Source organism: Pteropus medius, unplaced genomic scaffold, assembly GCF_902729225.1.
Source record: "Pteropus medius unplaced genomic scaffold, Ma_sr-lr_union100, whole genome shotgun sequence".
NCBI lineage: Eukaryota > Metazoa > Chordata > Mammalia > Chiroptera > Pteropodidae > Pteropus > Pteropus medius.
In genome coordinates this window covers 1,606,941-1,633,191 of record NW_024344374.1, presented here as the reverse complement: position 1 = coordinate 1,633,191, position 26,251 = coordinate 1,606,941, and the positions used below count along the sequence as shown (strand labels likewise).

Sequence of the window (26,251 nt, the reverse complement as noted above, 5' to 3'; positions counted from 1 at the left end):
AGACAGGATCTAGATCTTTGCTTCTGAAAAGTATGGTCCTCAGACCAGCAACACTGGCATCATGTTGGAGCTTGTCAGAAATACAGAATTTTCAGGCCCTACTGCAGACCTACTGATTCAGAATCTACATTTTAGCAAGACCCTCGGTGATTTATACGCACATTAAAATTTGAAAACCACTGCTCTAGATGCTAAGGCCTTTACATGCAGGGAAGATAGGAGCAATATCTGCCTTGTTCACTACATCGCTAGCACCCAGTAGTGCCTGAAACACACAAGTATTTTTTGAATAAATATGTAAATATTACTTTTGAGTAGACAATTAGGAAGACAGTAGAGATTATATATATTTGAATTATTTGCTTTTGGTCCAGTTCCCACAAGTGAGTGCTTAATATCTACTGTAAATGCTATTAAATTATTTTAATAACAATGGTGGCCCCAAGAATTTCTATGACTATACGTAATCCTTTTTTAAAAGTAGTCCTTAGTCTATGACCATGCCACCCTGAACGAGCCCAATCTCATCTGATTTTGGAAGTTAAGCAGGGTTGGGCCTGGTTAGTACTTGGATGAGAGACCACCTAGAAAGACCAGGTGCTGCAGGCATTAAAAAAAAAAAAGGAGTTCTTGCACTTAGCTCTGAGATCCACAAGTCTCCTTCAACCATTTCTCTAGCATCCTATCTATGAGCACATCCTATAGTCTCTCCACAATCTATACCTCAGAGTAAATTCACTTTCAAGATTTTAACTACCACCTCTGAGAGAAAATCTACTATTTAAATTCCAATCTATGAACTCCAACTGCCTATATTTCCAACTCTCCTACAGCTAGAATTTAACATTCAAAAGTACCAATTTTATTCTCCATCAAATACCTTCCTCCATTCTCCCAGACTCATGTTTTATAGGTTTTACAGAAGAGAGACCACCTAATCCAACAACATCACTTTACAGAGAATGGGATCTAGAATTAAAGGACAGCCCAAGAGGCTAGTTATTGGCAACACTGGAGCTACAATTCGTGACACCTTATTCCCAAAACACTACTGCATGCTGGAATTCTAACAGAATTCTCATTTTTGTCAATAGCACTTAAATTCACTTTTTACAAACCCAGGTTCAAAACATCTATCATCTAAATCTAAGAAATCAAGTCGTTTATTGCTGACATTTCGCTCATTCCTTTTTCCTTCCTTTTCAGATCATACTGCACTTCCTCCCAACTTGTGGTTCCTTCAGCATCTAGTGTTCCATCCTTCCCAAATCCTGTATCCTCTCAAAATCCACCTCCGCAAATAGACTCTAAAATGTGAATGCCTAGTCCTGACTTCTCTATCTTTATCCATGGTGCTCAACAGAGATGGTTCCTGATGATTCAATCCCAGCTTTTTCTGTTGGGCTTCCCTCTTTTCCCAATTCCTAATGCTCTGCTCCATCATTCACTTTGGTATTTGTTCATAGGTTGTTTACTCTTTGGAAACCTGCGATCCAAAAGTAGAAAGAACCTGGTATCATCTAGGTCCTCTTTCTACATGAGAAAACTGAGGCCCAGAGATAAGTGACTTTGCCTCATGTTACTAAGAAATTGGTTTTGGTAGTAAAATCTAAACTTGGTTCTCCAGATCCCTATCCAAAGCTAACAGTCACATCTACACATATCCAGTCTTTCCCGACACCCCTCAGTTGAAAATGCAAATGTTAAAGCCATATGAAACTTAGCATGGCTAGCAGTATTCATCCTACTATTAAACACACAAGAGTGGTGCTTGAGTAAATATACTCCTTCAGTTAAACTGAGAGTTGAACCCTGGGGAAAGCATCAGAAAAGAGATAGTTAATTAAATTACTCCCTCTAGAAAGCTGTTGCAGTTCCCCACTACCCTCGCAAGAACACACTCCTTCATAGGGCATCAAGGTCCTTCCCAGTTGAGACCCAACGTTAGCTCCTGCCACATTCCTGGCGTCCCCGTTCCAGCACCCATGCCTCCAGCCATTACCTTAATATGCAGTGCTGCGCAAACCTGGCAGTTCGGTTCATGCTTCTATACCTTTGCACACACTGGTCCCACAACCTGCAACGCTCTCCCCCACCCACCCCAGAGATCCTCTCGCAAATCCGGAGATGGTTCTCACGATCCTGCTCAAACATCATTACCCCAATCGGGGTCCTACAAAGGTCTCAATCGCCCTCCAAAACTAGGCCTGTCCCAGGACGAGGGTTTTACTTGCTGACACGCCCAGACGCGTAAGAAGTACTGCCCGAGTGGACATCTGCCCACTGAGTAGTCCCCTGCCCGGAAAGCGCTCACCCTGTGGCCTGCCTTGGCCTCCCGGGAGACGGTAGGTGCCCAGAATGCTGGGGGATGCCCAGTGAGGGAATCTAAACCATAGGCAATGCTTATATGAAAGCATCTGCCCATGCCTGGCGACCAAGCTGAGCGTCTCAGTCCTTACCTCACTCAACAGCAGTGACAACTCTGCTTTACGGCACTCACAGCAAACGCTGCAAAAGGGGCCGTCAAGTGCAGGAGCCGTGGATACCGGTCTGGTTGGTGTGAGAGACATTCCCATGGTCCTGACGCATGTCCGCCTGTCCACTTCCTTACCCCCGAAATTTACTGAGCCCTGGCGATTTCCTAGCATTTGAAATCTAACTGCTTAGCTAAAGCCCTTTTATCTGTTGTCTAGATAACGACAGAAGTGCGACCTGAGATTTTAGAAAATGGACCAATAATTGGAGAGCACCCAGCAGAGCTGTTTCCTAAAGCGTGTGAGTTTGCCGTATAAAATATAGGGTGCTAGTTAAATGTGAATTTCAGATAAACAACGAATAATTTTTTACTGCGTGTGCTATACAGAGGGGTTCTGAATTCGGTTTGAGTACCATCAGGTGAGATGGGGTAGAGTCGGAAATAGCAGCTGCATTTCATATTGCTCATCAGGTTGAAGTGCCTGCACGACAGCCATCAGAGTGTGACAACCCGGTTGCCCGGTTGAGGTCTGGACACACACACCCCTCTGCAGTTCTTTAATTGTGCAATCCAAAGTATTGTTAAGTATCAGATACGAATCAGTATCTACAATAAATTTTGGAAACTATAAAGCACTAAACATCACTGTAATGTTAAGTTCTTGCTACAAAAATTACTATTATCAGCCCATAGTAAAAGCTGAAAATACTCCCCGCATGTATTTGTTTTCCAAACTTTGGTTTTTGGAAAAACATAAAATGAAAAAGTTTCGAATTTCCCAGGGTTATGACTCTTGTCCGTTTCTTGTTTTTCCTTCTGGAAAATTTCTGTGTACACACAATCTTATTCTGTAGAAATCACATTACCTAGAACTAGATCTTCTGTATACTTAGAACAAGTAGTTAGTAGGTTAATCAAAAAAGTAGGTAACACCAAACGAAGGAAGTTACCAAACATTAACAAGATCATCCAACACTGGTGCTGTTAGGGACCTAAGATGGGAAAATTTGAGCATCAAAATGAGTAACTGCTATTGATTGAAACACATCAAATATATAAGAATTCTTGAATTCATGAATCCTTAAAAATGAAACTCATTAGTCATGATTGAAGGTTGCCAAGGCATCAATTCACTCTCCTGAAACTTGGTAAAGGCAAAAACATCAAGTATTTATCCTTTCTTGTATGAAGTGTATTTAAGTGTGACCAAAATGATAATAATTCCATCTAATAAATGAAGAATGAATGATAGAACAATCACCATTTTGTTTCTCCTGATGAAATAATACAAAGGACAACACTCATCAATGGATACTAAAATTAAGGTGAAATTTTGATGGGGAATTTTTTAATAAATGTATTAGGCTGGGACCACCTGAAACCCTGATCAATCTTATCATTACGTCTGGGACAACCAGATATGTACTTTCTGATGTGATGCAACAGAAAGTAAACAGCACCACTTGCCTAAAAATTGAACTTGCATTTAATAAAAACTCTATATTTAATGCTAGGTATAGAGAAGTGATCAGCTAAATTTAGAATGTGGGACATTCCATAAGAAAAATGCCCCAGTTTATCAATGGCATTTAAAAAGGGGAGGGAACTACTACAAAATTAAAGACCTAAGACACATATAACCAAATGTAATGTGTGGACCTTGTCTGGATCCTGATTTGAAGAAAGCAACCATAAAAAGACATTTTTGAGACAATAAATTTAAATGTGGCGTGAGCCATTAGATGATATTAAGGGACTGCTGTTAATTTTACTAAAAATGTTAACCAAGTGTGGCTGTGCTTAAAAGAGAAAATCATCATCGATACATATTGCGGTACTTACAGATGAAATTTTTAGAAATGTTAAAAAAGTACAACAAACATGGAACAGTATTAACAATTGATAAATCTAGGTGATGAGAATAAAAGTGTTCATTATTAATAGCCTCTATTTTTCTGTATGTTTGAAAACCATTATAATAAAAATTTACTTGAAAAGGGAAAAATCATCAGGGTCCCTAGAAGTAAATAATTTTTAAGTGCATAACATATCTTGTTCCTTGTGAACCTAAAAAGAGGCAGTTAAAGCAGAGGATTACACTGTCAATCTTTTGATTTGAGCTAAGACCTTTTTAAGTATGGATCACCTGACTGGAGTTTTGGGACAGGTTTGAGAATAAACAGTTAACTAGAGGTAAACATGTAACTGTTGGAAACAGTACTTCTCCAGCATGCTAGAGGGAAACCTGGCTATAAGCCTTCTACAGTCTGTGTGCTTTTAACCTGGTAGCCAGTCCAGTTAGAAGAGGGGTAAAAACAGCCTCTATTATAAGCAAACATCCATCTTTTAAAAATCACTTGGTGCCTGGAGCAAGAGTACAAATGGAGGCCAATCCTGACATATTTTGAGTGTAAATAGGTAAGAATTAACTAGATGGGCTTGTTCTTTCCCAAAACCCCTGGGTCTGTCTCCTTTCACTTCTAGCTTCAGCTTGCCAGAAGGTTCTTGGTATGCATGTATGTGGACACCCCAGTCTGCATATCCAAGTTTCACCCACACTCCTCACAAACTGCCACACTTCGAATACAGGGGTGCAGTCTGTCTTCAGGATGGACTTGGGAAAGAGTCCTGCATGTGTTCTATAAGCAAGCTTTGGGCTGGTCCGGCATGGAATTATGGGCAGAGGAATGCAGACCCCAAGTGAGTACATTCCCTTCGCTCTTTCAATTTTTCTTTCCATGGAGAGAGGAACAGCCAGAGTGAGGATCGGGGCAGGAACCCCTCTTGCCCAAGTTTAAGTGTACACACAGACCCACAGGATACCATATATACTGTTGGACATGCTTTTTCCATTTCATATCGTGAATACCCTTCTATTAATAGCATACTCCAACAGCTGTGTAAGGTTACTTGGAGACACCACAACCTAATCATCCCAGTGAACTTCTGCAAAAGGGGCATAAACATACTACCAGTACCATACAGTATACATGTAAATTAGGGTTTAGTACGAGAAACACTTAGACAGAAAAGTAGAGTGCTCTTATCCCACAGAGATCCAGTCCGGCACAGCAGGACTGGTATACCAAAGAAAGGGCTCTAATTGAAGAAGCCCCATAATGGTCTTCTTCCCATAATGGTCTATATATTTCTAACATTTATGAGGAGGTGAGGGGAGACAGGCAGAATATATTTAGACAAATACATAATTGTGGTAGCTTGCTACAGCAAGTTGGAAAAGGGGAGCTTCTGGAATTCTGGTAGCCCATTGTTTTCTTCAATTAACAATTAGGTTGCTTGTATTTTGCCATCGTAGTACTGCAGTCAGTATTGGCTTATCTGCGAGTATATATGTAAGAGAAATATCTAGAAATGGAATTAACCCTTCAAAGGTACACGTATTTAAAATCTTGCTAAATCGTTCTCCAGAAATGTTGCATCCATTAACACTCTCTTCTCTATGAGGGTATTGGTTTCTCACACTCCTCTCTTTATGATTCAAGACTACCCAGTCTCCATTCTTCTCTTGGTAAAAATGACTTTAGTTACAGGTGCTCCAGCCTCATCTAGTCACTGATTGGTTTTCTTTTTTGTCCTAACCTGTTTCAACTTAGAATACAAATTTTAAAAAGGCTTAGGTTGTGGTTCTGACTCTTAGCTACCATCTACCAAAATGTAATCCAAGATGTGACAAGCTCCAAATACAGAAACTAAATTTCTGTTTATAGTATAGTTACTTATCACGTTTCATCTTCCATCTATAGCTGAATGTACAAAACGGCAGCTACACAGAACTTTCCATCATTGCATAAAATTCTGTTGAATAGCACTGCTCTAAAATATAAACTTTGGGGGCAAAGGGACTATGACTTTTTTAATCTCGTCATTTTCAAAGCACATTCTAGACTGTAATGAGAGTTGATAAAATACAAGGCACTGAAGCAAAACAAAGCAGAAAAGTTTTAATTTTTAGGTGAGATATTCGAGGTGCTTTTTTAAGAATTTAACTTGGTCATCCTATACAGAGCAATCATTTCAACATACAAGTTACCCTACTTTGAATACACTATTTTAAAGTTAAAAACCATTTAAAAGGCTTTGTCTTGTTTCCGAGAAAAATGAGGCAATATGTTTATCAAAACACTAGTTTGCAGCACAGTACATTATAAGTAGTTCATTAATGTTCTTCATCCATAACTTAAAAGTTTAAACCTGAGGAATTAAGAATTTTTATTGTCAGAACTGCATAGCAAAACAATGTCGAGATGATAGACATATCAATAATCTGTAGATCAAGAGAACCTGTAAACCACTTAATAAATCCAATTTAAAGCAAGACAAGTATGTTAGTAGAGATACTAAATGAAATCCAGATTAAAAAGGTTTTGAAATGCTTCCTATTTTTTAAATGACAATGCAACAAAAGTTGTCAAATGTTAAATGGTATATACCTTATATCATCTATCTAACGACAACAAACTTTAACCATTTGGTAGTTTGGAAAGATTTAGGCCAAATTTATTCTTTGCATGTGGCACTGAGCAGTGATAAATTCAAAGTGCAAATGCCTGGATGGAAACATACCTTAAATCATTTATTAATGCTACTATTGTACAGTGACACACTAATACTGTGGAAGAAATTTTACATTTCTAGAAAGTCTTGACATAGAATGACAGGCTTGATGAGAAAATACAAAATTGCCACAAGTCATGCACAAACTAAAGGGCTTTTTAATCTGGGTTTTTTGTTTTTTTAAATCACATTTGAAGTCCTGGTTTTACCACTTTAAGCACATGCTTTATCACAGTAAATGTCATCTAGAAGTATCTAAATGTTTAAACCCATTATTAACCAAAACTAATACCTTACATTTACATAACATTTTACTGTTGCTGAAGCCACTTCATAAAATCCATTTCATTTTATTCCTCACAACAGCCCTGTGAGGTAGGCTGAGCAAATTACAATTATTTTATGTAAGGCAGTGGAGGCCCAAAGGTGATAAATGATTTATGCAGAGGTCATAGATCTAGTATATGGCAGAGTTAAGGTGATAAATTCTAAATACTTTAAAAGAAATGAAGCCAAAATATTTTTATATTTATCCAGAAATTTTAAAGACTAGTGGTTTTTAATATAAATTACTCTAAAACTTTAGTTATTATATATCTTATAGTATGAATTAGTTATAAATTTGATTTTAAAGAGTCTCCTTTAGGAGGTAAATTAGACTCAGCGCTTTGGTACCTTAGAGATAATAGAAATGTTTTTAAAAATGCATTCTTATAGCCGAGGCTCTCCAAAAAGTTCCAATACTAATGAGAAAGGCCTTTTACCAATCACTTACATTTTAACTTATTTTAAAATCTGTCTAATCTTAAGAAGCTCCAAGCCAAAGCAAACACATTCACCTACCTTCTCCCCTACATACTGTGAAATCCTCTACATGTCCATTCCCAAGGACCAACTTATATTGAATGGGTACCATTAAGAAAATTTATCAGTTTAAACTAACATAGCTCAAATAGTTATGAATCAAAAGTCAATACCTTATATTAACCCAGAAATAACAAATACTGTTTTAATAACTGGGTAGTCAGAAGAAAAAAGTATATAGCAATTTCTGCAATTTATAAGCCAATACTAACTTTTGTATGGCATGTCTAACAACATCTTTTCAACAAAAACAACATATACTAAATGTAATCCATTTAAACTCCAAATTACTAAAAAAGCTTAAAGTATTTACATTAATCAAATATGCCAAGGAACAAAGCTATCACAAGTGACATATCAGGATCACACATATTGGCATATATGAATACTGTAAGATACAAAGAAAACTATACTGAACATGAGGTAATCGTTCTGTAATGATTAAAGAACATTCATGATCTCTTATAATGCTCCAGTACTGACATTATGAAATGTGCATTTTGGTTAAAAATAACAAATAACTTCATGGTTACTTGGATGTTGAGTAAATTTATGCTGACTGTACACATCCCTAAAAGAATATATCCAGCGTAAAAATAAAGAAACTTTTCCAGACTCATTTTATGTGACTACATAAAAGTGAACCATATTATGTGCAATATACTTATTAAAATTCAATTTTTTTTACAAACTATAACAAATTTACTTTTTAAAATTTGACTTACTAGCAAAACATTGTTTTGAAGATGCAAACTTTGTCACACCACTCGAGCAGCAAAACTATATGCACAATAAATCAAACCATTAATTTTGGAGATGTGAATACAAAGTATGACAGTCACATCACAGATACTTAAAATATCTGTTGTATAAATTAGCTAATGAATGAACACTAACAAATATAGGTTTTTTGAAAAGAATTATTATGATTTGAAAATACAGTCCTTACTTTTTTCAGCCTGGAACCACATATTTTCAGTAAAAAGTCTATACTGTCCTCAAATTAATACTTTGAAATAATCACTTTCTATAATATCCTTTTCTAATTTTTAACCTGTTTCCAAAAGAAACAATTAAAAATATATAACTATAATTTTATGTAAAAAGTATACAGAAGAACTAATCATTCTAGGTAAGTCATGAAACAGAGTATCAGCCTAATTAAAAGATTTCATGACAAATTATTTACTTTTATTATTTATACCATCGAGGATCAGTCACAAAAATTCAAATTATACATGATACTGTTCATGCTTTAATTTCATAAATGAGCAAATAAAACCAAGCCAATATATCTCTTTGGATGATAACACAGGAAAAAATTACTGTTCTCAAAACAAAGCAGGCCAAGTCTAGCTGTACAGTAGCAGTTCACGGTTTGTCAAAATGGTACAGATGCCATCGATTAAACCCACATACAGACAGGCATGCCTTTAATACTTTCCGTTTGTTTACCACACTTGGAACACTCAAAGAATCACTGTATATTAAATTTCTATGTGCACTGTTGCTAAATGCTTGGTATATACATACATATTTACCAAAAGTTAGTAAAAGTGAAATGGGCAGCCCAAAGAATCAAAACGAATTGTAAAAAAATTATTTTTCTAAAGTGCTTAAGGCAATTCCTTCATTTCTTTATCTAGTTTACTAAAACTGATTTGGGATTCAACTGCAAAAGAGAAATGCAATACTAAGTGCATGTTTTTATAAAATGTAACTTTTTAGACCTACAATACATCCATTACTGTCAACCTCTCATGCATTTCTTTTACAGAAAGCAATTATGTTTTCACCTGTCAAAACAAAGAGTAAATAAACCAATAAAGAATGTCTGAAAGGGTATGCCAACTTTTTAATGTATAAATCGAGCAAAAGAGCCCAATATTTTTAAATTTAAATGTCAATGAGAATGTTATATATATGGTCAAGTTAAGAGTTACCTTGAGACTATTTAAATAGGCACTAGTTTTTTATTTTCTAGTTTGAAATGAAGGTGGCAAACTTTCTCGTTTAACTTAATACAAATAAACTTAAAACAACTAAACCTAAAATCCCACACATTTTACTCTTTTTTTTTTAGAGACCTTTAAGAAGAAGCGCAGTAAGAGGAAAACCTCAGATTCTCATATTGAAGTAATAACAGTATTACTTCCAATGAATTTTCCAAACGAATATTAGAAAATTTTATATGAAGGGTTTCAAATGATAGCATGAGCCAGGAAAGAATCATATGCACTCCACCAGCCCCTGATTAATATTTCTTGTTCCCCATGCCCCTGCAATAGAAGGCCCTCACCAGTATAACACGATGGTTTCTGGCTCAAATATCAGCTGACACTGCATAGGGCACGGAGCATGAAGCAAGAGCATGCTTAGAGGAAGAAGGCACTGAATTAAAGAGAAGATACAATTATATAAGACATAATAGTAAAAAATTTTATGTAAGAATTTCTGGCTTTTTCTGTGTAATTTTTGCTATAATATACATATATAACTGTTCACATGAAGCAGCTCCACCACTAAATTACTGCTTTCAGGTTTGACTCTATGAAAGAGATTTATAACTTCCTGTTTCTGTAGGTCCTGGAATAACCCTGTTGTAGGGAACAGAACATCCAAAAAAATTTTTCAAACTCTCGGGAGGAACAAAAACCAAAATCATATTTGTTTAGAGAATCAAAAGAGTATCTATTGACATATTTCATTCTCTAAACACCCTTATAGTCTTTAAAATGACTAATATGTCCTCAGACAATGGTGCAGATATGACTGTCCTCTGGAAAAATAAGACCCAATTCAAATAAAATTCCTCACTTAGATGTGTTTTAAAATGAACAAAACATCCTATCAGTAAGCAGTAAACTTTAAGAAAGAATGAACTATTCCTATTCCACAGGCCTTTCTGTAAAAAGCAACTCCAATGTAAGCAGTGTTGGTTACTTCTTGGAAGAAGGATGTCATAGCATAATATACTTAGAATGAAAATAAATCAAAAAGAGAAAGTAAAAACTTCAAAAATTAAAGAACATATAAATTCAGACCTCTTTAAAACACTCAAGGAATTCTTAAATGCTACTCTAATCACAACTTTCAGTTTGGCTCAAAGGACTTTTATTACAAATTCTAATCAACTTTTAAAAAATAGGTATGTTCTCAATAATCATGTTAACATATTTTCAATAACTTTAGCAAAGATTCTATGTTGATCTTTGGAAGAATTTCACCCCTTTAGAAAGGAAATGAATGTAGCAAAAGGACTGAGAGAAAAATAACCTGTGGTTGCAACTGAAAAACTCATGTGCCGAGTAAGTCTGACAGATATATATATATATATATTTTTTTTTTTTCCTTCAAAACATTTGTTTAAACCATTCCTTATCAAAAAGCAGATATAAATGACTTCAGTAAAGAAAAGTTTTAGGTGTCTCCCCTTATAGCTTCATCCTTCTTAGATAAAACTTGAGTAGTGTAGGTTTTTCTACCTTCTATATAACTTCAATAAACTTTCATTCCTATTAGAAATGTTAAAAAATCAGTATAAGCATTATCAGTTATTACCAAAAACAAGTGGAAATTGTACCGATAACTATTAAAGGTAGTATTAAACTAGATAACAAAACCAGAAAATAGAAAGCTTTTAAAAATTTTACCCATCATCCAATGATGGAATAAAAAGAAGTCTAATTAAATAGGGCAACATATAAAGATTATCCCTTTGCCAATGTTAGTGCAGCAGGTAAAAAACTGAAATTTGGGTGATTTTAAGCTATTATGTCTAGAAACTCTTCCTATTCACTCTCTATTTTGAGTTATAGCCGCAAGAGAAATACCATGATGTATGGAAAAAAAATGATACACAATCTAGTCAATAAAACGAGGATAATTTAGCAAAACTCAACTTATTTATAAAAGGGGGGAAATAAACCACTGTAAGAAAACCTGTCTAGCATCCCAACCAATTATTTCAATTTTTAGAAAACCTCAGAGGACTGTGTTTTTTTAAAGCTTCAGTTTAAGAACTAAATAATAGGTAGTGATGAGGAAAAAAAAGAGAAAGTATAAAGGAAAGAAGGCGAGATTTAAATGCTTTTTCTTCAGGCCCTAGGATTACTGCATGTAACTAAACATACGAGAAAAGCCAAATTAATCCAAGAAAACACAAAAATGAGTTTCTATATAATTATTTAAACACTGCCTTTTTTTCCCATTTGCTCTTTAAAATATCAGTTTCTTGCTTGATATCTGCTTGCTTCTATGATATTGCACAGTAGATTCTTGTGAATACTTTGTAGTAGATGCTTAATTCTAACGGATTCCAGGCCTTAAAGCAGAACACAGCAAATCTCCTTCCCACCACTGCAGGTAAACATTCTAAATAGGCATTACTGAGTAACAATGTTTAGGCTGCTAGCTGACCCAGTCATTCCATTTTCACTTTTCTGAAGTGTTCTCACGGCACTTGGAACCTGCATCCCAGTACTCAAAGAAAGTCCACCACACCAAACCTAAGAAAAGACAAAAACAAAGCTTCAGTCAGATTTCAAATCAAATCAAAACTTCAGTGAGCCTTAAATTTTCATTTGAAAGGCAAATTGACACATATGTGAACACTGCCAAGTTCCAAACTGATAATCTTCATATTTGAACTGAGAGGAAGTGGGAAGGCTAACTCTTAGAATCACAGAGGCCAAAGGGAGTCTTTGTGGTGGCAGAATCTACTGGAGCTGCACATGAGAGGGAACTAAGGGCTGCAGAAACTTAGAAGGTAAATTGGATTACTCTAGGCAATAGACATTGGCTATCATTACTGATGCTAACTTTCACAACAAGCAAGAGAAGTGTACACAGCCAACTTCCTTATCCCAGTTACTGCTTTGGATTTTGATGAGGTGTAACCTGAGGACTATAGGAACCTCAGACCCCAATAGCTGCTTCCCTAACTCAACAATAAGAATTTTTAAGGACTTCTAAGAAAAACGCAAATGCAAAAATCCAGATACACTTGCTATATTCTATTAATTACCATAATGTGAATGAGTTTATGAGACACAGACCCCAAATTAAAGAATGTTCTAGCCATAATAATGATGATCTTAACTGGATAGCAGAACTCCTCCCAGTAGCCAAACCTTATAGAGAAATGCAAAAGATAAAAGAGTTGAGAGAAGCAGTAATACTTGCTCAAAAAAAAAAAAAATTTGAAAACCAAGTTTCATTTTGTATGGAGAAGCATGACTTTTTCTTATACAAATAAACCTGAAATTGAATAGCCCTGAAATGATATCTATGTGTATAGATACGTATATAATCTGCCTCCTACACATAGACAGTCATCTAATATTTTACAAAGATGACACTGCACTGCAATGGAAAAAGGATGATCTTAATAAATGGTCTTGAAATAAGTGAATATCCATATGGAATTAAAGACTGTATCTTGACCCCAACTTCATACCAAACATTAATTCTACATTGTACTTGTACTGTAAATGCAAGAAGCAGCTTTTAAAACACAGGAATATTTTTTATGATCTTAGCATGAATAAAGATTCCTTAAACAGAATACAAAAAGTGTTAACCATAAATGAATAAAGTGATAAATTGAGCAACATTAAAATTAACAACTTTTGCTCATCAAAAGACACTAACAAGAGAGGGAAAAGGAAAGAGTGCAGAATATATTTGCAATACATATACCTGGCAAAGGACTCAGACTATATAAAGAACTCCAATCAATCAATAAGAAATAGGAAGAAAACCAAATAGGAATACAGGCAAAATACTTGAACAACCATTTCACAAAAGGGTGTACTCAAATAGTTAATAAACATATAACAAGGTGTTCAACAGTGACCAAGAAAATGCAAATGAAAAGCACAATGTAATATATCTAAGGAGTAGAAGGACTAAAATAAAAAAAGACTATAAGACTATGAGGGCCAAAATAAAAAAGGACAATATCAAGTGGTAACAAAGATGTGGAGGGCTCTTTCAGACCTTGCACGCAGGGAAAAGAGGTCGTGGAAAAAGGACTTGGTGTGCTACCGCCATTTCCTCAGCTTTCGGTCCCTGTGTTCCCTGTGGTCCCTGCGCCTTCCGCATGACTTCCAACAGCGCCATGTGGGGACAGAGCATCCAGGAATCACAACCTCAGTGGTCTGTAGGAGACACTATGAGGAGGGCCCGGGGAAGAATTTGCCATTTTTAGTGGAATAAGTGGCAGCTGCTAGCTACGATGACTTTGTACTTTGGGGCTGGATTTGCTGCACCTTGCTTTATAGTAAGACACCAACTGCTTAAGAATGAAAGATGTTTTAGTTAATCCATGAAACAGATGTGAAGAGCATTTTAAGAGGTCCAGTCCCCTTGAAAAATGGATCAAACTGTTGAACTCAACATACTAGATATGTTTGTAAATAAACTTATGGGATGAATCTTTAATGCCTCTTCTCTGAAAAAAAAGATGTGGAGAAATTCAAACTCTCATATACTGCTGGTGGCAAATCAGTATAAGGAACAACTTTAGAAAACTAATACAACTGATTATACACACACACCTACCAAAAGACATAAACAAAAATATTCATAGCAGTTCTATTTGAAAATGTCCCCAGTACCAACTAAATTACAATGGATATAATTATGACAGAGTCATATAATGGAAAACTATATGAAATTGAATGAATCACCACCACATAGAAAAACTTGGATAAATCTCACAAACTTAATATTAAGCCAAAAAGATATGATTCCATTTACACAAAACTGAAAAGGAGGCAAAATAAGTTTATGGTATTAAAACTCAAGATAGAACCACTTTGGAGGAGGGCCAATAGTGGCTGGAAATGGGCACAAAGGCGGCTATAAGAGTCTGGTAATGTTGCATTTCTTGATCTAGATGCTGGCTTCAAAAGTAAGTGCAGTGCTATGGAGATTCATCAAACTGTATACTTACGATGTACATACTTTTATGTATTTTCATTTACTTCAATGAAGTATATCAAAAATATACAGGTAATCACAGATTTGGGATAAGTGGACTAGTGTGAAAGGGAGAGAAGAAAAAGGAAGATATTTTGCTTCCCTAAATATACAGCACAGGTTATTCTTAAAGCTGTCAAACCAAATAAAACAAATTAGGTACTAACCATGAAACCAGGTAATACTGGCTGAGTAAATTTTGTCTTAAAGGAATACAACAACTGTTTTGAGTTCGCATCATAGAAAGAAAGTTGACCTAAAAAAAGAAAAAAGAAGCCTGATTTATTATAAATACTGTAACATCTAATTAAGTCTAATGTGTAATCATGCATAAAACTAGTAACTACATGCCTATTTTGACATTTTTTTGTTACAAACTATAATGACTGGACTTAGTAATTCTCACTTGAAAATGAGTAGAAAACATGCTTAAGAAAAAGCCCAAATCCAGTTTTCTTTCCCTGAGTTTGAAGATCTCCACAGTGCTTCCATAATCTGGCAGTACTCTACTTACTCAACTATAAACTATTCTATCGTTATTTAACAAATGGTTTTCTTAGCCCAGTAAAAACCAAGAGTATTTCTTCCTCATTTTTACTATAAGCAGTCTCTACCCCAATCCTATCATCATTTAAGGTTTATTCTATTAAACCTTGTCTTCTAACTACTTGAAGCCATACTCATACTTCAGTCTCTGAAATCTTAGTATAGTTTAACTGCTTTGGTTTTAATTTTTAAAATTCTCGCGCAGTCTTTCAACATGATCGTGCAACTAAAATAACTTTTTGACCCCCTAACTGTCTAACCTGATGGCCTCCTTACAACTGTTATTACTTGAAATTCTTCTCTCATGATCATTCTCTTGGTTTGTATCATAACCCTGAGGATATCTTCCCCTTTTCTCCTATTCTAAATGTACATGTTTGTCCAGGCTCTTTTTCTAGCTACAATGCTCCCTTAACAAATCAGCTGCCACCAGAGAAGAAACGAAACTAATATTTATCCTACTATTAAAGCACTAGGTGCTTTACCTCAAAATATTAAGCAACGTATATATGACCACGAAGTTAGTGAGCAGCAGAGCAATAATGTTTAACTGTTCTGGGCAATCTTCCATAGCCACTGTGCGATGCTGTCTCTAATATTTAGCTTCAGTTCTACCTCTCTTCTGAATTTCCAAATATTGGCCAGACATGTCACATAGTTGTCCCACAGGCATTTCATTTGTCCCTAGGACTCTGCTCCCTATCATACTGATGACACTACCATCCTCTCGATTACACCGGCTGGAACCTCAAAGTCATCTTCAGTTCTTCTTTGTCTCTCCGTCCAATCCATATTTAGTTATCAACTCCTATGAATTCTACTTTCATACCATCAAGACCATTCTTCTTGCTTCCCCACTGCTCAGGCCCTTGTTACTACTGATCACTTAATAAACACTTATTATGGGTTTAGAATGTAAGAACCACTTTTCAGGCAATAAGGACATAATACTTAACAAAAAAGACATAGTCCTGCCTACACTGCTTAAAGACTGTCTCCTGAAAAGTCTTACCCTATCTGTTTGCAATTCCTTCCACATTCGACCATTTACTCTTTATTATTTCTAAAACTAGATTATCATTATGACTGTAGTTTTCTAAAATGTGCACAAGCCCCCCTCCCTCAATTACTAAAAATGACTAGCCTATTATTATTCTTCGAGGCCCTCAAAATCTGATCCCACTCTACATTACAACTCCCTCCTGTATCCTGTGCTCTAGGCTAACAATTATACTTATCACTACTCTCTGTGAAGAACCACAAAGTATGGGAAAGGAGACAGAAGATGATAAGCAAGTATTATCTTGGTAGCTGAAAAAGGGAAAAAATGTGTGCCAACAAATTTACCAGTTATCCTGAGGAATGTTATTTATCTGATTCAAAGTGAATAAGTAAAAAAGAATACAGCAAAAACGACATGTCATCATTAAACATAAATCAAGTTGACATGCATTTTTTTCTTTTTTGAGTAACTAGGTTGATAGCTCATGAATTATTTATACAATGTTGCTTAAAATGGAAAAATTGGGTTTTATTAAAGTGTCTAATTGGAGAGAACATCTAGAGAATTACTTTTGCTCATTAGTTAAATAGTATGTCGTCTTCAAAATTTTTAGAAATGTTTAGATGACAACAGAGAAGATACTTATCAAATACCTAATTCAAAAAGCTTAAAGAAATTTCACAAAAGATAAATATCAAGTTGATTTTTAGATGATTTTAAGAGGAAGGAAAGCTTGGCCAAATCTATTATGATGAAACTTGAGGGCAAATATAACATTGTTCATTTGAGTTATAAACAACAAAAGACCACCCTAAACTGCCTAATATAAAAGGAAAAAACAATTTGACAGCACTCCATGAAAAAAGATCTAGTGGATTAGGTGGCTACAACCTCAATAAAGGTCAACAGTGCTTTTAGTCACAGTGAGAGAAATGTGCTGCCAAAACACTGTCCTATGATGGTCAGAAGTTGTGTGTCCTACTTTGAGAACCCATCTTTAAGAAATATATTGACATAATATACAACCATAGGAGATTATAAAGGTTTGGGAAAATTAAATGAGAGGAACAACAAATGGCACAGAGGATGTACAGTTCGGAAAAATGGCCAAAAAAAAAAAAGCGTTAGCAATTTTTAAATGAATATGGATTTTCATGTAAATGTGTATGAGAGAACATAACTGTGTTTCTTCACATGACAAAATTTAAGAGCAACAGTCTTAGAAGTAATTGGTAGACAAAGTGAGTCAATTTAAGAAAAACCTTTTGACCAAGTGCTATCCAGCAATGAAACAGGCTGCCTTCTAAGACAATAAGCTTCACATAAAAAGTTCAAGCACAGAAGTGGCAACTACCTGCAGAGATAATGTGAAAAAGATTTTATACCGTGTGACAAATGTTGAGTAATTGCTAAGGTCTACTCCAGCTAGAAAAATGTGACTTGACCACTCTTTACAAGTAATAAAACAAGATAAGAAGGAATTAAAATGGACAAAAGAAATTTAATTGCTTTAAAGACTAAAATTAGCAAAATTTTTCTTTCAGATTCATTTGGTATATTATAGATGAGTATTTTGTAGAACTGCAGGCAGATATCACATGCCCTTTCAGTCAATTCTGGAGCTGAAATTATGTTGTGATCAAATCCTAGTGGGTCGAAATACCCTTACCACAATACTAATGGAAATTCTATATAGATGATTACCAGTGAAAAGTATTGAAATACAAGGGACTATGACAAAATGACTTAAGAGAAAATCAGTAAACTTACCCCCATCAAAATCACAAAATACACCTATCCTTTCAGGAACAGTAATATCCAAGGCTTTGACTTTATTATTATGCTTTGCTGCAAATGTGTTTTGTAGCCAGTTGTTGACATGGATACACCAACTAGTGTTTGTCTTTCCTAATTGGTCAAACTTCCCCAAAGTCTTGTATGCTACTCCCACACTGTAGGATTTACAATCCTTCTGGGCCTTGACCTCCCAATAATGTTGTCCGCTTTCAATAGCAGTATCTCCTACAAAAGATCAGAAAGGTAAATTTGACTCTTAGATCTTATTTATGAGTCACATACATAGCTTTTAACCTATTTCTTATTTCATAAAATGGCATAAAATATCTGATTCAGAATGTTAACACAGACACTAATTGCAGAGTATCTGCTATAACTTACTTGTTTATTTATTACTAATTTTTCTGTGTTTAAAAGGCTTCAGAAATTTTCCTCCTTACTATCTCTTCAAGAGTTCTACATAATGTGGAATGCTATGTAAAATGAAGTGGAGTTTTAAATACATCAATAATAAGACTATTTGAAAACCTGCCAAAGTAATTAGGCTTCAAGAGGAAGAAGCTTCAGGAAAGGTTCATTCGCTATATAGGCAACTACTCCAGCTCTGAGTGGAAAGCCCACCAGTGTGACAATGATGCCTTTAAGATGAAATAATAAAAAACTATTATTTTTATCCTACCCAGCACTGTGTATGACTCCCCAGTAAAACGATCTCTGCTGCCTCTTACTGCTGGTGGCCTGGAACCTACAGATGTCCGTTTGGGTGATGGTGTACCACTTCTACATAAACAGGAGCAAAAAGAAAAACATTCTATGTTGTAAATGTTTCATAAACTAAAATTACAAATCACAAAAAGAACCTCTGAAAAGATTTTCTAATTATATTGCACAAATAGCACCATCTGATTTTATCTGAATTATTATACAGAATTGTCAACGATAAACACTCAAATGTAAGAAGTCATCAACACAAAGCAGGCTGAACACACTAACATCATGCAGACTGAGCAAGGCTTACACAAAGGACACACAGTCAAAATAAGAAACAATACCAAAATAAAACAAGATACAAAGGAAAAAAAAAGAACTCAAGGAATATAATGGATTATAGCTTATATTTCTTGCAGCTAAATGTAAATAGAAGCAAAGGCAAAAACAGGCTTACTATAATCAAGACTAAAGAACTTTTTTGTAAGCAGTAGATATTTTTGTTCTGGATCTTTTCTTCTTAAATAGAGAAGCAGCAATTTCCCATATCCATGCACAGGATAATAACAAGTATTAAAAAGCATTTCTCCCACTAAAACGGACAAGATCCAACCTGACCTCCCCTGATAACAAACTGTATGACATGGTAAACTAGACAGTATTAGATATTTCACTAACTCTCAAAAACTCAAAATAAATCAAATCCCAAAGATGTTTAAAAATTATTATTTCAATTATACTGAATTACTGCATTTAAAACACAACAAAAAATTATAACTTACCAGTAGTAAAGAAATAAAAGGAGAGCATGGAGAAAAGAAAAACAGACATAACTACTGCAAATGGCAGTTTAAATTTCAGATAAAAGTTAAATAAGAAGAACTCTTCCACTGCAGCATTCTTGACTTCCGACCCTAAGTACATTTTTGCAAGAAGTACAACAGCTAGTATTGTCTATGTCAAATATGATTCCCGCCCCCTTTAACAATATGCTGGTCATTCAACTATCTGAATTAAGGCTTTTTGTTACCTCTCCTCTGAATTATTTCACCAGCTTCCAAATGATCTTTTTGCTACCCAATTCATCTTATTCATTTACCACCTGTCCCAACCCCACCTCATCCTGTCTCCAAGCCACCCCACCACAACCCAATCAAACCAACCCCACCACCCTGTCCCAAACCCATCCAACTGTCCCACTCCCTGTCCCAAGGCAAGTGCAAGGTGGCAAGGGGGGGGGGGGGGGGGGGGGGGGGGGGGGGGGGGGGTGGGGGCAGGCAGGTAGTAGGTAGTAGTAGTAGCGGGCAGGGGCATAAGGCAGGCAGGCAGGGGTGGGTCCTGTATCCTGGTTTCAGAAGTTTCTGTGGCTGGTCCGGTGAACGGTCCGTCCCCATCTCCTCCGCTCCTCCTCCCCCGGTCCGCCCCACCCTCCGGCTTCCGGAATCCGCCACCGTCCACCAAATCCACCGTCACGCCACTCCACCGCGCCCGCCCAAAGGCCCATCCGGCGCCCCCCACACCAGACTCAGTGTACCGACAGTTCAATGCAGTTTCTGGAAGAAGTTGCAATCCCTTCCCCTATCCCATACTCACATATGCATCTGCATTCCTAGTTTAGGGACCTCTATTCAGAGACCCCCCTTATGGGAGGGGGGGCCCTCAGCTGAGACTCTTTTCAGGGGCCTCTGAGGGGATCTCCATAAAGGGGGCAAGGGTGAATGGAGACGCTTTTCTCTATGCTGTCTCAATACTTTTTTTTCCCTAACCTTTCCCCTTCTCTCACCTTCTTGGCCTCAGGTCCATAAAATAACAGAAGGAGACTTTTGCTTCGGGTTTCCTCAGCAGTGAGGTGATATCCTCCACCTGCGACCTTCTCTGATTTACTTGACCCCTCACCTCATTCTGTTGGGGAAAATGGCACACTGGAAGAGCTAGCACCCTTTCCTTTGTGGCCTCTTGCTTATACTATCATAACCAGGGGATAAAGGCCTGATGTTACCTTCAGTTTGCCTCACTGTCCTAATTAACCACTTCAACACCTGGCAGTTCAGGACACCTTTCTTCCTCTAAAATCCTTTCTTCACAGTTACCATTACGCATAATTGCTACCTTGCATGATGTTATTTGTATATAGATCTATCTTTCACCAACAGGGCACACTTCTGGACAGCAGGGGCAATGTTTATCTCTATAAATTCCACAACATTCATCTTACATCCTAGAGTTAACACATATTTATAGAAAGAAATGTATATGATATTCCAGAGGTAGCCTACGTAGAAAATACTCTTAAAGGGAGAAAAAAATATAATCTGAAATGCTAAGCACAAAGAGCTTAAAAATCTCTAACTGACCAAATGAAGCTTCAAGCACTCTATTAAATCCAGCTGCATTTTACAATTTATAATACACTAACAATAAAATCACTTTCACCAATGAACAAACTAGAAAAAAGAGAGGAAGGTAATTTTGAAAAAACATCCTGATTTCTGATAAAGATATGTGATATTTTCAAATCAGCACATTATTACTCATGCATTTGAACTGATTCATCTTTCTGGCATTATCCTAATAATTTCACTAATGTCATTTACTTTTTATTCTGATGCTTTTAAAACTGCATTATTATAAAATAAGAACACCTCAAACCTGCCTCACGTCAAATACAAATAAAAGCAAAGCTGTAATGTTAGATATACTGAATACAGCACAACAAGAGAGATGCCAGGTATAAGTAAATGCAGAAAAAAGTCAGATAAGGGAAAATAATTCAAGAAACACTTAAGCAGAGCTTATTGTTTTGTTATGATATGCAATATAATCCAAATAATATGCAGCACACTATAATGTTGTAAATTCAAAACATAAGCTACCAATAGAGACAGTCTACATAGAGCAATATTTTAGCTCATGAAGGCTGCAATGGCTTCTGCTTATTGGTTAAAGAAAAAAATTAAAGTTATTCAGCCAAGCTATACTAAGTCCTAGAACTAGACAGACATAGATCATCACCTTGTATGTTTCTTCAGTGAAGTAACATGGACACTGTCAGATAAAAATAGGCAACTGTTAAGAGACTGCTTTATAACTTAAATTTAACAGCTTATAATAAAATTAGACCAAAAGCCTCATGAGGAATATTTTTTGATTTGCCATTGTAACTCACAATGATATTATCTTATTTCAGTTTGAGCAAAATTTTCCTCTGTTAAAAATGAAAGAAGCCCCCATACTTTGAGACCATCTAAATAAGTCTAACAACAATTAAAGTCTAACTCTGGTTCATAAGGCTGCTAATTAGGGGCAAGATACTGGAGTTGTACATGCTAAAAGTTGTCTTTCTATGCAGACTTTCAGGTAAGGCAGGTGATCTAGAAATCTAAAATTCAGGAACTATACTAGGAACTTCTCTCTAAGCAGTTCAAGTTGCTGTAGATATAACTTAAAAGAAATGGAATACTGAAGTTAAAAAGTATATGAGGATTAGAAAAGAAACTAAGAAAAAGAAATGAAAAATGTTAGTGACAAATTCAAGTATTGACAAACAATAGTATATTCTTCACTTCAGTGTTACCAACATCATGTTGATATATAGAATAAGAATTTTATTATAAGTTATTGTCAAATAAGAATCAGTGTATAAGCATTTTTCCAGCTAACAGATTTAAGGAACTAGCTTACCTGCCTTTATTCTCTTTTCCTTTAATTTTATTTTCTTGACCTTTTCCTCCTGTAGGATCCCACTCTACACAGGTATCTTCGACTTTCAGGTTCAAATGGGATGATGAGTTATCCAAACTGAAGTTAAGTGCTATACAAAACAATATTTCAATTTTTTAAAAAAAATATAGCATATCTCCACTTTCTGAAGCACAATTATATCATTTTCCTATTCATTTTATTCAACATTATATATAAAGTTCAAATTTCTAATCCTAGCATTTAAAGTCTCCAAAGATAAGGCCGTAATTTACTAATTCCTATGTTACTTCCCATTATTATTCTCTATATATTCTATACTCCAAGCAAAATCAATGTACTTGCATGGCCCCGGCTGCTTCTGCTATTTCTTCTCCTGGAATCTCTATCAGTACACAAAAGCCCCAATTTCATGATATTAGACTATTAGTTGGTTGTTATTACTAAACAGGAAGAGGAGAAAGTGATGTGTTGTACAATATTATAGAGCCTGGCACACATATATTTTTCCTGATGCTCTAATATTCAATAATTTCATATTTAAACTCTCAGTAGTTTCAAATTAAGACGAGCATGGAGAAAAGAGCCATGATAGCAAAAGCAAGAGAACTGACACAGCTGATGGAGCTAGAGATGATTTTCATAGGTGTTTCAGAAATGGGGTGTTGTCATCACCGGAAAATAAATTAAAAAGCACAAAGCAGTGCTTTTCTAATTATTTGTGGGGAGGAACTATCTGTACTATTCATAATACTTACTCAGAACTGCTAAATCAGGAAATCAGTATAGCAAGATATTACCTCCTCTCTTTTAAAATTGAGGGTAACTCACTAAAATGTATTGTTTCGTAGTTGAGTAATGCACAGTTCCTATTTTAAAATGCAATTTCTAGAATCTCTGCTTTAAGCAAGGTTTCACCTACCACATAGTTACTAACTAATCCACCTCTGTTAGTTACATTTCCTTCCAAAAGTTCTAACTTGTGGTAATGACTCACTGAAAGAATATTCTTTTACAATAGCCTATTTCACATAAGGATATTCCCTGATTTACCTAAGGCTTCAGTGTATCTGAAGTATGCACCATCAAACAACAAAATATTCATATAGAGAGCCTAATATTTATCTAGTGAATCAAAGATCTTTTTATCCTCTACTATTCTGTAAAGAGCACTTTAACTTCAACTATGCATCTGACCATTGTTCACTGTCTTTATACAACATTAATACAAATTTAACAATAACTGCTTCTAGCAAATGTCATACTATGCAAATTAATAGCTTTCAACATTTGCATGTAAACAGCAATGAATTTACAGAAAGAAGCAATACACCTTCTCAGTAAAAATGGAAATAGATTTCCTTAATAGGTAGAGGTTACTAAAAAGTTAGGATTAAGCAAAATTGAGACCTTGCATTATCAAGAATGAACTGCCTTGAGAAAACAGGGTTAACCTCTCTACTAGCTATTAGGTAATGCATGTGAAGCCATTTACATTTTTGAGGGAAAAGTGGATATAACTAAGGTGCCATCAATTCTCAGTTGCTTGTTAAAATCCTAAGGCTGTTTTAAAAATAGTAAATAAATTTTTTAAAATGTAAAGAAAAAAATTGTAAGGCTGAAAAACAGTCTAATGTTTCACAAGATAGAGAGAAGGGTGGAGTCAATGGTGGTAAGAAAAGGCAGGACTCTCAAGCCACCTGAGACCAGTCTTATCAAATCCCACAGTACCCAAACAGAAAGGCATCAGTTTCAAAACTAGGGGTATAATCTTTTATCTCTCTCATATATATATATATATTTTTGGACGCTATCTCTTTATGGGACCTCAACTAAGTAACAGGCAAAGGTAACAGGAATAATACCATATAGTTAAAAACAAACAAAAAAAGGACTAGCTTCAAATGTGAAGTCTCAAATGTTAGTCCTGCCTCTCATATAAGCCCTGTAATATAGCTAGATATTAGTTTCTATATCTTTAAAAGTCTATGAAAACAAACTATCAAAAATCTCAGAGTGAAGGTATGTTTCAAAGGTTTAACTGGTTGTACTGATGGCTTTCTTGGTACTGTAAAATTATATCACAGCCGTTATCATTTGAGATTAGAGAGGAAACTGTGATTAATATCATATCATTTACCTTTATAAAAAAATAGGGATAATTTACTTTTAAAATTCTGGTCATAAGAACTTACATTATGCATCACTTCTGATAATTCCAGTGACAGAAGAAATAGTGCTATGTACATTGGAGAGACAGAAATAAACAATGTTCACTGTTTTCCATACCAAGGATGAGTAGAAGGATATGAAATTTTGGTAGGCCTCAACTGTTTAATCTCTACCATTCTCCCTTTCCCTCCAATTCTTTGCTCATACACTTATTTCTACTAGTTGGTCAAAAAGGGCTTCAGCAAGCCAAAATAATTAGTAAACAACTGTTCAACATGTCATTTTTTAAAAATCTGGAGCTCTTGCTCTCATTAGTGGCCACTTCAGTGCTATGGAATAACCCTAGAAAATCCATGACCCATAGCTATTTAAGGGACACATTTTATTCTGGATCTCCCTGAAGTTCAAAATCACTGTTCAGTGGTCCTTGGGGTTGAGTGTCAGTCTATCCACAACCCAGTGGGTTTACCCCAGTGATGAATGCTCAAAAAAACTAGAATCATCTTAGTCTTTCCCTACAACTCTAAGACCAAGAATTTGACTAGTAAGACCCAGATACTAACAGGAACAGCCAGCCCAGCTCCAAGGAAATTATACGCCAGCAATTCATTTTCCTAATTCCACTGAATTTGAAAAAATGTATAATTCACCGCATTTAGGTCCAAGTTTGGTCACTAAATATAAAGGGTAAATGAGAAGGAATAAAAGAAATAAAAAGATACGATATGCCTGAGGGAGAGTAATAATGCAATTTTACCTGACACAGTTCAAGTTATGTAGCAAAGGTTATCTGCCTGTGAATAAGACTACTCTGAAATGTTAAGAATCTCTCAATAACCACAGTAACATCTCAGTTTGATAACAAGTAATTCAAAGTAACTGCGCTTCTTGGTTAGATAACTTAGTTATCTACAGTTCTCAAATAAAAACATTTGCTAATCCAAATAAATTACTTCAAGTTAGGTTTTCTATTTACCTTTGTGACGCAAACATATTCTTCTGAGTTTATCTTGTCAAAACTTATGAGCCTTATATTTTTATTCTAATATAATATTTTATATTATCTTCCAAATGGTATCAAACTTCTGGCATGCAAACCTATTCAAATACTATGTGAATTAGAGATCACTGAAATACTCTAACGCCCAAGAACCTATTAGAATGTGTACAATCAGATTCTGGAAGTAAATCTAGTCAATTATCATTTCACAACTGGGAAAATCTCTAGCATTATGACCTACCAATTGGTAAATACCTGAAAAATTTTCTGTATTAAAATATGGGAGTTAAAATAAAACTATAGAGTTTTAATTAAATCCAAAATTGCTCTCAAAGACTAGAAGCATCTAGGTTCTATGTCCACAATAAGAGCTACTGGCACAGAACCTGGAAACAGATTCTTATTTATATCTTTCCAAGCTACTTCT

General features: G+C 35.5%; 2 protein-coding genes and 1 pseudogene across 20 annotated transcripts in view; 1 reads left to right on the top strand and 2 right to left on the bottom strand.

Moving 5' to 3' along the window:
• The window catches only part of FKTN (fukutin), a 65,950-nt gene extending 63,385 nt beyond the window's left edge, over positions 1-2,565 (bottom strand). For 13 of the 16 annotated variants that reach the window (XR_005654477.1, XR_005654480.1, XR_005654476.1 and 10 more), the window contains exon 1: positions 2,315-2,453. Coding sequence is in view for 9 of the 16 variants with exons in the window: in XM_039870618.1 (XP_039726552.1) it covers positions 2,315-2,425 (111 nt within the window). In the remaining 7 variants the exon portion in view is untranslated. The other 3 variants (XM_039870619.1, XM_039870621.1, XM_039870620.1) reach the window with 3 other exon arrangements.
• LOC120608803 (uncharacterized) lies at positions 491-609 on the top strand (annotated as a pseudogene).
• A 3,853-nt stretch (positions 2,566-6,418) lies between the features above and the next one.
• FSD1L (fibronectin type III and SPRY domain containing 1 like) overlaps positions 6,419-26,251 on the bottom strand; it is a 54,381-nt gene continuing 34,548 nt past the window's right edge. For 3 of the 4 annotated variants that reach the window (XM_039870626.1, XM_039870627.1, XM_039870630.1), the window contains 5 exons: positions 22,635-22,764; positions 18,925-19,025; positions 18,219-18,470; positions 15,067-15,155; positions 6,419-12,423 (listed from right to left, as the gene is read on the bottom strand). In XM_039870626.1, the coding sequence (XP_039726560.1) occupies positions 12,301-12,423; positions 15,067-15,155; positions 18,219-18,470; positions 18,925-19,025; positions 22,635-22,764 (695 nt within the window). In that variant the 3' untranslated portion in view covers positions 6,419-12,300. The remainder of the gene's footprint in view (positions 12,424-15,066; positions 15,156-18,218; positions 18,471-18,924; positions 19,026-22,634; positions 22,765-26,251) is intronic. The other variant, XM_039870628.1, reaches the window with a different exon arrangement.